The 11,405-nt window shown below is 34.4% G+C and overlaps 2 protein-coding genes across 2 annotated transcripts; one reads left to right on the top strand and one right to left on the bottom strand.

The window, feature by feature from the left end:
- Positions 1 to 1,063: 1,063 nt before the first annotated feature.
- LOC110683428 (cytochrome P450 86A1-like) lies at positions 1,064 to 3,367 on the bottom strand. The gene has a single exon (XM_021859801.1). The coding sequence runs from the start codon at positions 3,018 to 3,020 to the stop codon at positions 1,434 to 1,436; it is 1,587 nt and encodes a 528-aa protein (XP_021715493.1). The 5' UTR covers positions 3,021 to 3,367; the 3' UTR covers positions 1,064 to 1,433.
- A 3,037-nt stretch (positions 3,368 to 6,404) lies between these two features.
- Positions 6,405 to 10,847, top strand: LOC110683426 (eukaryotic translation initiation factor 3 subunit F-like). Its single transcript, XM_021859800.1, has 6 exons — positions 6,405 to 6,716; positions 8,873 to 8,952; positions 9,567 to 9,796; positions 9,933 to 10,054; positions 10,176 to 10,289; positions 10,503 to 10,847. Exons 1-6 carry the CDS (start codon positions 6,498 to 6,500, stop codon positions 10,590 to 10,592), a joined length of 855 nt encoding a protein of 284 aa, XP_021715492.1. The 5' UTR covers positions 6,405 to 6,497; the 3' UTR covers positions 10,593 to 10,847.
- Positions 10,848 to 11,405: the final 558 nt, after the last annotated feature.

The following is an 11,405-nucleotide window of genomic DNA, read 5'->3' as shown; positions in this document are numbered from 1 at the left end:
TTGCCATGATTTCATACCATATAATTCTTATTCTTAAGAATTATATATATGAAGTATAAAAAGAAATATGTATACAAATATCAACCAATTGAATATGTCAAGTCTTGTCTCTAGTTTCAAATCCTAGCTTCGCTCTACATAGACGTCATTACCTTTTGGAGCGTGATGTCGTTGAAGTCAATAGTGCAGTTTGATAATTCAAAAGCAGGAGTTTTGCTTTTTTGGGAGTGGCTTTTCATTAAAGCACTAGACTAAATTATATTCCATGGAAAAAATAGGCAGGAATTTAAGCTAGTGCTATTGCCCCAATGGTTGGGGGGCATGCATAAGATATGGCTTCTGAAGTTGGACTTGTTTTATCAACCCCAGTCTACAAGTCAGCAAATAATTTTTCCACTACCAAGAAATCAACTTTCAGTGTGTTTCTGAAGCTGTTAGTTAGGTGCTTTATTAGTTGCGAAAATTTGATAACTCCTCTCTAAAATTATTCTATCTGCTGGTTGGACTAATGAAGTTATGCAGTTGCATAAAAAATTATGCCAAATTATATGGGTTAAGTTGTCCATTGACTTAAACTATGCCTGATTATCATGTTAATTAATGTTACTTTGTGAATTTGCTAACTTCTTTGAATCTGTGCAAATTCACATAAAATGGAATTCAACATCATATCATATACTGGCAACAACAACAAAGACTTAGTCCCAAAATGATATGAAGCCAACTAACATAAAATTCCGAACCGAATATTATGTACGGAGTAAGTAAGAAATTCTTCCAGTTCAAGCTCAGATTCCTCATTGTATGGGCACTGATGCACCTTTAAGTACCAATGTATGTACCACTAGTCATTTGAAGTACCGTCACTAACGAAAACCATTCAAGGTGTTACTAAAACTATGTGATATTACAAAACTTGGAAAATAGAACTGCATCTATCTGATATATCACTGAAACTATGAATTATTGGACTATTTAATTGATTGCATGTCTCTGATATCTTTATAAAGTTTTAAATATGCTTTTACGATACAACATAATACAAAGTATTTTAAACAAAATAGAAGGAAAACATGAGCGAGTTTCAACCATATTTTTATTTACTTCCTATCATTCATTTGTAACACAAGAGCACCCTAACTCATTTAGAGGGACATTGTACATTTCCACTCTTTATAGAAGTAATTGTATACGAGTACACTGTATTACATTGTCAAAATATATATGCCTTAAACAACAATTTCTAGATACAAATGAATCTCTTTTTAAGAACTTCAATTCAATAGAATAGTAACAACAATAATACAAATCAAAACAACTGTATCAAACATACACAAATGTAAATATTAAAATCAAAATGCACATTTTATGAGTATAATGATAAAATGAAACTTCTTTAAACACTTGAAAAGACGAAAATGCCCCCAATCTCGCTATGCACAAGCAGCAATGCAACCCGCACCACCCTTGAGCTCTCTAGGCTCAACATACACCTTGAGCCCATGTTTCGTGAACAAAGTCAAGGACATCTTTTGCTCGACCCGATGACCGGGAACCGGCTGTAGCCGGTACCGGAGCAACACAGCTGAAGCCACAGATTTCATCTGTAAGTAAGCCAATTCTTTCCCTAAACAAGTCCTAGGACCCGCATTAAAAGCCACAAACTTATAACCATCCTTAGGTGGTTCAAACCGGTATCCAGAACCAGATACCGGTTCACTTAACCACCTTTCAGGTCTGAACTCCATGCAATCCTCTCCCCATACAGTTTTCATCCTCCCTACGGAATAAATCGAGTACGTCACTGTGGACCCCGCAGGAACAATAGTCCCATCTGGCAATACGTCGTCGTTCACAACGTACTTGAAATCCTCCGGTACAGAAGGGTATAATCGTAAAGTCTCAGCTAATGCTGCTTTAAGATAAACAAGTTTATCAGCCTCATCAAACTCTAGTGGTTCACTAACCCACTTACCCGGATCATCGCCACGTGTCTGATTTAACACCGTCGATATCTCATCGATGATCTTTGCCTCAACCTCAGGGTGATTCATCACTAACCAGAAAAACCAACTCAAGGCCACTGATGACGTGTCACGTCCAGCTAGGACAAAGTTCAAAGCGATGCGTTTAAGCACATCATCAGCAAAAAAGTTACCGTTTTGATCTCTCTTGTTCATAAACCTTGATAGTAAATCATCAGAAGGGTTCTCTTTTCTAGCATTGAGTGCACCTGACATATAATTTTCCACAACTTGTAAACTTTTTTGTAACCTTTTTTCAGCTCCAACTTGAAATACCTTTTTTAACCTCCAAAGAAAACCAGGGTATAGTAGCCTCTGAAGGGTAGATTCGGTAGCGGAGTCAAAAGCCGAGGCAAACGGGTTATCGGGTAGACCCGGTGACAAAGTCATCGGGTCTTTCCCAAAAGTCAACCCACAAATATTATCAAAAGTAAGCCTAAGAAGCAAGTCTTGTAAATCAATCGGTTTCTTTTCATCTTCAGCTGTTTCTAGAATCTTCCAAAGCCGGGTTCGGATAGTCCGGTTAACCCACCGGTTCATGGCTTGACGTAGGGTTCTTGTAGTAAACTCAAGAGCAGCAGTTTTACGTTGTAAAAGCCAAGTTTCACCGTCACTGTTAAAAATACCTTGGCCTAGTAAATCATGAAAAGCTGCTTGCCATTGTGGGCCCTTAGGGTAATTATCGAACCGGGTTCGGAGGATGTGTTCAATGTTTTTTGGATGACACGTAACCGTGTAGAACCCTTGCTTGTATGCCAAGAAAGGTATGGCTATGGTACATGTTTGGTACGTGGCAGCCCCACTAGTCCGCCGGAGGTTACTCGCAATCCAATCATGGAGTCGATTTCGATTTTTGAACAGATATGGTAGACTTCCTACCAGAGGCCAAAGGTTTGGACCAGTACTTAAACGTCTACACAGCTGAGAGAACCATAACATGTAGACCGATAATATGGCCACCATGCCCAAAAAGATTTGCATTTGCATGGTTTCCATTATTATGTGTGGTGGTAATTGTGAAGTTTTATTAAGTTATGGTTTTTTTTTAGGGGTTTAAGAAAAGAGGGATATGATAGAAGAAGAGTTGATGCTTGATGTGATGAAGTAATGGGTTTGAGGAGAGTGAGAGAAATGGGTGTTATAATATATAGATGAGGTAAGCGGTAAACCAAAAAGGTGATAAATTTGGTAAAAGGAGTTTAGTAAAAGTTGTTGAGAATTTGTTTTTGTTTAATTTTGGGGGTTTAGGGGTTAGTCACCAGGGCACTACATATTTGCACATTTGTGAGGATATTTCATATGCGTTTTTGGCTTTTGCTACTCGTGTGAGAATAAGACAAGTACTCAAAGAAGTGGCATGTGTAAGTTAGATTAGCAATGACGATTATGGTAGTGAACTTGCTTTTGGGTCATTATAATATTGAAAATACGTAAAATATATTATTATTATTATTAATATTAATAATAAAGGTATTTGGTTTTTGAATTTTGTTCATACCTTAATCCTTAACTCATTATACGAGTAATATTTTTTACTTTGTGTCCAATTTTTACGGGCCAGATTTTTATAACTAGGGAATAAGTCATATACAAGAGGGGATGAGAAATTGAACACCCGTCACAAAGGGGAGATGGAGAGACTAACCATCTCTCTACTCCTCACTCCTCAATTGCAAAACATAGATAAGATTCATAAAGATAATGAAATACAAGTATTACACAAAGGGAAAAATTGAATCCAATGAGGAAACGAAAAATCAGAAAATAAAAGCTAACGAGAGTCACAACTGATAAAGTTTCCCGACATAATCAATATAGTGATGAAAAGAAATACTCGTATAATTGATAGCTGATAATGAAGCAATAAAAAATATAAATGCAAAAAATCATAAAGCAAATTAATTCATCCTTTGACTCTTCACTCAATCAACCCCTGCTCCTCCCTTAAAAAAATATTAATTCCAGTAGAAGGCAACTCAATATTGCAATAACAATTCACGGTCCAAAAATCATGGATTAACAAATTTCAAATTAAGCTTCATAAAATTAAGTACAGTGATCATATATATATATAATTCAATCGTCAAGCAATGCATTATTTCAGTGTATCGAAAAGTAAGAAAGTCGATCTCCAACCCAATTAAGGCGGTGATATTAAAAAAAAAAAAAAAAGACATCAAACAACAACAAAAAGTGATATAAATGAGATTCAATTTTAATACAAATGAAATGAATAAGTTCGATTATTGTATGAGTAACATTTGTTGATATATGACGAAGTTGACAATATTGTTCAATTAAACGACTAATGTAGACTTACTATTTAATTATTTATTTATTTATTTATGTTTTGAAATAATGTAGACTTACTATTACTGAGTAATAATATATATTCTCTTCTAGACACTATATTAATTAAATCTACCTAGGATATTTAGATTATTTACTGGCACAATGGCACTATAGTCAGCTTACTCAGCTACATGCAACTAAACTATTAATGAAAAGATCTTATTTTTCTTGGTTAGTTTACGCAAACCATAGTTTATACATATTTTGTCCACTTTCCTGTCGTGTACCAATGACTACCAAGTAGCAGGTTCATACTAACACACACTATAGTACTAATACTGTAATATTATACAAAGTATGTTGTATGTTATAAATATATTTTATATATTATACGTGAATCGATCGACTAAGTATAATATTAATTATCATATGATATTAGTTGTTGGTGATATGGCTACTAATTATTGGATAATTTTTAATTAAAAATGTGAGAAATTATACCAGGTAGTTAGAGATGGTGTAACCATGCTAGGAAAATAAGGTTGATAAAAAGCAAGGAAAAACATTTTTTCTACAAAAGAAAAAAAAAAGGAAGAGAGTGAATAAAAATGGTAATGGGTATTTTTGACCCATTTGAGAAATCAGTTGTTGAGAGTAGAAAAATGATAATTAAATGCAAGCAAGTTTGAAGTAACAAGTTATGCTTGCTATTTTTAATTAGAGGAATTGTCCCACCAAATAAAAGTTAGTAAGACCATATAATAAACTTATTGGCTTATAACTTATTAGCTGTTGGTATTTGTATAAATCTTGCTATTCGTAAAGTCAGTAATCTTATTATTAATTATCAACTGAAGATCAACAGCTTCTTAGCTAACTTTGTACTCTTGGTATAGCGCATTACATTACTAACAAAGTAGTATTTCTAGAATAATAGTGCCCATAAGACAATCATATCATCTACTTATGTACGTGTAGACTACGTATAGTACGGGTTTAGAGTGTAGAACCGTGTTTAATTTGTTTACCGGTTTACCCCCTTCTTCCCTACTTGGAGAGCTGGAGTATGTAAATTGCTAATCGTGTCGTTCTTAGCTTTAATTTTGTTGCATCAATCGATTCTGGATAAAAGGTATAACAATCTATAAAAGTTATAACTATACAAATTAAAGTCAAGCCCCATTTTATACGGAGTATTAATTGAAATTTAGAAGTTGATGATCATACCTCGTAAATTAAAGATATGCTAAAATTCTATGGAATAAAAGTTTCTAACACCTTTTTGAACTAAGGTAGGTTAAAATTCAAAAGATTCCTTGAACTAACAACTTACATGATTTATGAAGCACCTAGTTATTAATTGTAAGGGTTTACTTTTGCTTGAGAAAACATAGCATCCCTAATAGTCTTATTGTACCTTTTTGTGGTATTGGCACCCAACAATATCTACCCATTGAAGAATAACTAAATTAGGGATAGATTAATGTTACAAAAAAAAGCTATTATCGATTTAAGACAATCAAATCGTATCATATCATATAACTAATATATAAAGCTAAATTGTTAGCCATGTCACGAGGCAGTGACACTTGGCGTTTAAACTTTTCCAACTTTTCGCCAAGTGTCGTGCCACGTTGGATAGATTTCATAAGATAAAAAGTTTAAAATTCTATTTTGATAGAATTTTAGTATAAAATTGCTAGTGTAGAGTTTTATTTTCGATAAAATACCAATATTTCAAAAATGTACAACCCTTGCCCAAAGTTTGGGTTCAGGTCAACTCAACGAGCTTTGAACATTTATTTTATGTAATTTATTATTTGTTTGCTTATTTTTTACACCGTATTTGTTTAATGTATTAAATTGAACATTTTCACAAATTGTTCTTCAAAAAAATGAGTTTGATAAGTTTTCTTGTACAAGTACTCAAGTAGAATAATACAAATTGTTAGTTTGATAAAAGTGTTACTTGGGCCTTGAGACAAATAGCAAAACTCAAAGCCCAATAAATCATACTAGAATAAAAACAATCCAGTAATCAACTAAATTACACTTACACCCTCATCAATTTATTTATTATTATTATTAAGTCCCGCAAAACGCAACACCTCTTTCTCTCTCTTTCCGGCGCAAATTCTCTCTCCTCTCAAAAACCAAACCCTAATTCGTTCATCTTCAACAATGGCGCCGGGCGAGAAAACGGTGCTCCAATTCGGAGGTTCAACGTCTTTGAATGTTAAGGTTCATCCTTTGGTGATCTTCAACATCTGTGATTGCTATGTCCGACGACCCGACCAAGCTGAACGGGTCATCGGAACTCTTCTCGGATATCTTTTACCCGACGGCACTGTTGATGTTCGTAACTCTTACGCTGTTCCTCACAATGAATATTCCGATCAGGTATTTCCTTTTTAGATTGCCAAATTTTGGTATTTAGTTTGTTTTAGATTGTGAAATTCGCACTATTTGTTGAAAGTTTGGATTAGTTTGTTGAATCTAGAATTGTAAATAATTTTAATTTCAACAAATTGGATGCAATTTGTTTAATTTGCGTTGTTTAGGTTTTTCGAAGAAATTGTTTCTCTAAAATTAAATAGGATTAGATGTTATCAATAAGTTGTTAAGTTCCGGAGTATGTGTTAAGTGAGTTTAATTGTCTCAACCTTTCGTAATTAAGGATATGGTATGATTTTGCTATAAGTTGTTAACTATATTTGGCTGACTGCCTCTATTACTTAAATTAGTGGACTAGTGGAGTTATTTTTGTGAATTTGAACTGTCTTTTCAAAGGCTAGTGAATTTGAACTGGAATTTGAACTTTAGACGGAACGAACCGATCAGATTTTTGGTGAGTATAAGTGCTGACAGTAGACATGATTGTGTGGGTTATGGTGGACTGATTGGTGGAGTTTCGGATATGTTATTGGTGGAGTTTCGGATATGTTAATGTCGTTGTTGAGGAGTTCTTATTTCTTGTGAATTCTTTTAAATTTCCAACTGTAGATTGACTTTGATAACATCACCCTAAAGGAAGATTAGCAATTTTAGTGTTGATTGTGATGATAGCTAGTAAATTCTAAATCCCCCCTTTTTAAATAGATAAGAGGTCGTCAATGAATGCGAAAAATCACAACTCTAAGTCCTTTGTTCAGGGAATTACTGATGTTTTGTTAAAGAGAATAGGAGCCACAGGAAAGCTAGAATGGCAGATTTTTGTTACTCTTGTATCATTGTATGCATGCTCCTATCTTTGCACACTGAGAACTTCTTTTCAGTTTAAAGTCGATGTATATATGTCTCAAGAAAAATGGTTTTCTTCTGAGTTTTATGATGTCAATTCTTGAAGAAGCTGAGCACTTGAATATATTATGATTGTCTCGAGGCTTCTTATGGTTTATTGAGAAAAAGGAGTTGCTTTATGCACTTGTTGCTATATATTAGCATAAATAAAGAATGCTAAGAAAGACTTGTATTGTTTTTGCATGTCTTCATTTTGTTTTAATCTGTGCTCTGGTTTATGTTTAATTCACACCACACTAAATCGATGTTGTTTTACGTACAGCAAAGAAATCATAAGCAACCATTTTTGTTGAACCTTGTCACGTTGAGTGTTGAATTGTATGAAGTGGATCTTGGTTGTGTATCTTTATTTTTTTTCTAATGTGGAATTGGATTTTTGAAATCTGACATCTAGCAATGCTTTATACCAATGTGGATATGATTGACTTGTTTATTATGTGCTTAAGTATGGCTTATCTGTTAAGCTTATGAGTTTATTGGGACAGTTGTTTAGACATGCACTAGTTTTCTTTTAACATCACCCTGATTCCAGGCATTGTCAGAGGTCTACTGTCAATCCTATGGTAGACCGTTGAATGTCCTGGGAAAGTTATTTATGCGTCCTTCGTTGTCCAGTAATATACATTTTTATTACTCGGAGTACATTTGGACTCTACATGCATCTTTGGTTTGAATTTCTGGTGAAGAACTCATATGTATTTACTCTTTTGTTGTTTGATGTAATTATAATCCATGTCACTACTTTTTGGCTACTGTAGTACTTATTGGATCATGGTATTGTCTGAAGATTTTTTTAGGTGGTTGTACTTATTGGATCACATGGTATACTGTTGAATGTCCTACCTATGGTAATGATTCATTTATAATAGTATCTGACTATCTGGTGTTTGAAATTTGATATCACTATATTTGATGTCATAGTGGAGAGTTCAGACATAGGTGTCTGCTATCAATCTTATGGTAGATTTTGAACTTAAAAAAAAAGGAATTAATTTGATGTGACCATATTGCATAGTAATCAGCAATTTCATCACCAGGGTACATTTGGTCTCTGATGTGCTATGGTTTTTTGAAATCTGGTGAACAACTTTTGTTCTTCACTGTTCTGCATAATTAATTTTTTTTTTAATGTGTGTTGTCTTACCACTGTTAACTATATTTTAGTCTTCATTTTTTTCTTATTTTATATTTTAGTGTTCATTTTTGTCTTATATTAGCAACCTGTAGAAATTAACCAACTTTTTATTCCCTTGCAGGTGGCATTAGACATTGAGTACCACCACAATATGTTGACATCCCATCAAAAAGTGAACCCAAAGGAAGTCATTGTTGGATGGTAAGTCTTCGTAGCTTATATTATCTTTGAACCTTTTAGTAGCTTAATTTGTCATATCATACTTCTAGAGCGACAGTTACCTATGAGAATTGCCATCTGCTATCAAATGCCCAATTGACATTTTATTTTTCGCTTGAGATAGCTTGCTGATTAAAATTGCCGCTACTGCCTCAAATTTTACCCTGACTCAATCTAATTAAGGAATTGTTTGAACTGTTAGTGGCTAGATATACTTGTAAGTATATAGTGTCAGGCACTATGCAGTGTCTAACAGGATTTCCTGTTTGCAGTTTTCAGCTATTGCAGTTAGACTGTCTGTACCTTTTAGTTTTGACAAATTGGCCCATTTTAGTTTTGCTTGCAAGCATTGGTTTACTTTCTTCCATATTTTTAATACTGTTGCAGTGGTGCTTTTTTCACTCTAATCATGTTTTGGGAATCTTTGAATTGTATGTAATTTTGAGTTCTAAAAACCTTGATATGTTTTGGCAAAAAATTAGTGATATTTACTGTCTAGGTTGTGATGATTACATCTACATCTAGGGCTGTAGCTAATGCATGCTTTACTATCTTGGCGTCATTGTTGTTTAATCTGCCCATTTTTTGTGCCACAGGTATTCAACCGGGTTTGGTGTTACTGGAGGTTCTGCTTTGATTCATGAATTTTACTCTAGAGAGGTTGCAAATCCAGTCCATTTAACTGTGGATACTACATTCAGAAATGGAGAGGCAACAATAAAAGCCTTTGTTTCTGTTAGTTTGTCTCTTGGAGACCAGCCGCTCGCTGCTCAATTTCAGGAAATTCCTGCAGAGCTTCGGATGTCAGAAGCTGAGAGGGTTGGATGTAGGCACAAGCACTTGATATACGTAGTATTTTTTTGTCAAAATAATTAAACCACCTAATTAACAATGCTAATTTGTATTTACTTGTTATATATTCTGGTTTATTGGAAATTGATTGGCTTTATTGCTGATGGCAGATGAACTTTTGAAATCAACTGTGGCGGACAAAATTCCAAGTGATTTGGAAGGCATGGAAAGTACTCTGGAGAGGTTGCTGGCTTTAATTGATGAAACTTATAAATATGTGGATGATGTTGTGGTGAGAACTCAATTGATGCAGCACTCTTCTTTTGACTATTATTCACCCCCCCCCCCCCGCCCTCTTTTTCCTTTTTTTTTTCTTTTCTTTAATGAGCTATGTGTTTATAATGTATCTCCAGGAGAGTCGTGTTGCCCCTGACAACAAAATTGGGCGGTTCCTTGCAGAGGCAGTATCTTCCCTCCCGAAGTTATCACCTTCCGCGTTTGATAAGCTTGTGAACGACAGCCTACAGGTATATCAATTCTTTCTCAATTCAACACTTCAAAAAATAGTTTCTTCTTTTTATCTAGTTGATGTCAAAAGCTGATAGGCATAGAACGAGCTTGACTGGAGAGATTTGAGGGATTGACCTCTTTTATGTCTTTTTTGTCAAATCCTTTTTTTTTTTTTCAATCTTATGTAGGTGATTATCTTCTCTGACTACATGTCATTTTTGTGTGAACAGGACCAACTTTTATTAGTATATTTATCTAGCATCACTAGGACACAGCTGAGTTTAGCAGAGAAGTTGAACACCGCTGCTCAGATTTTGTAAGTCTACTTCAAGCAGTTTTACGCATCCAGCCTTGATTCTGCGCCCTGGATTTTAGAGAAGAGTGTGTATTGATTTATAATCTTCCGGTACTCCTGAGAATAGCCTTTGATAACTTTGTTGTTGGTGATATATCTGTAGCTCGAAAATTTTGATCACTGGATAATGTATTCTCAAGCTTATACAATGCTTTTGATTCTTTCAGTGTTGTTATTTGACTGCAGTTTAGGTTTATATTAGCCTTCGTAATTGTTTTTAGCTATTTGAGTATGACCTTAATTGGCTTTGCTTAGCTGCTAACTCAAAAAATACTGGTTAAATGATGCTATCAGACAACTTGAGGATGTATAGTAATGTAATAGAAGCCTCAGAAGCAATGCACAATGGCAATTTTGCGTGCCATTGTGCACATTACTGCTAAAAAAAGGGTGATCTGTGGCTTCTTTATCAGAACGACAAATGCTGTTTTAACATGATAATCGTTTATTCATAATTGGTTGGATTATGAAAACTTCTTAGATCTCTGTTTCAGTTCTTCCTTAACTTGTATAGTGATGTAACTTTGGCGAACTGTATAATTATGGCAAAATTGTTTTCAGTGATACTTTGAATATGTGAAGGTGTGCCATGGAGGCTGTGAGTGTATACAAGTATATTAGATGGTTGCGACTTGTGAGTATTGCAATCGAGGTTGAGGATTACAATGTGGTACTCCTCTTAAGGACTATTGGTCCTTGCGCTTGCATAGTTGCATTACATGCAAAACTATGAACATACTGGTTACTATTACCTCATTTTATACTGCGTACTGAGCTT

Source organism: Chenopodium quinoa, unplaced genomic scaffold, assembly GCF_001683475.1.
Source record: "Chenopodium quinoa cultivar QQ74 unplaced genomic scaffold, ASM168347v1, whole genome shotgun sequence".
NCBI lineage: Eukaryota > Viridiplantae > Streptophyta > Magnoliopsida > Caryophyllales > Amaranthaceae > Chenopodium > Chenopodium quinoa.
The sequence above is the reverse complement of the archived record's forward strand: the minus strand, read 5'-3'. Positions and strand labels throughout refer to the sequence as shown.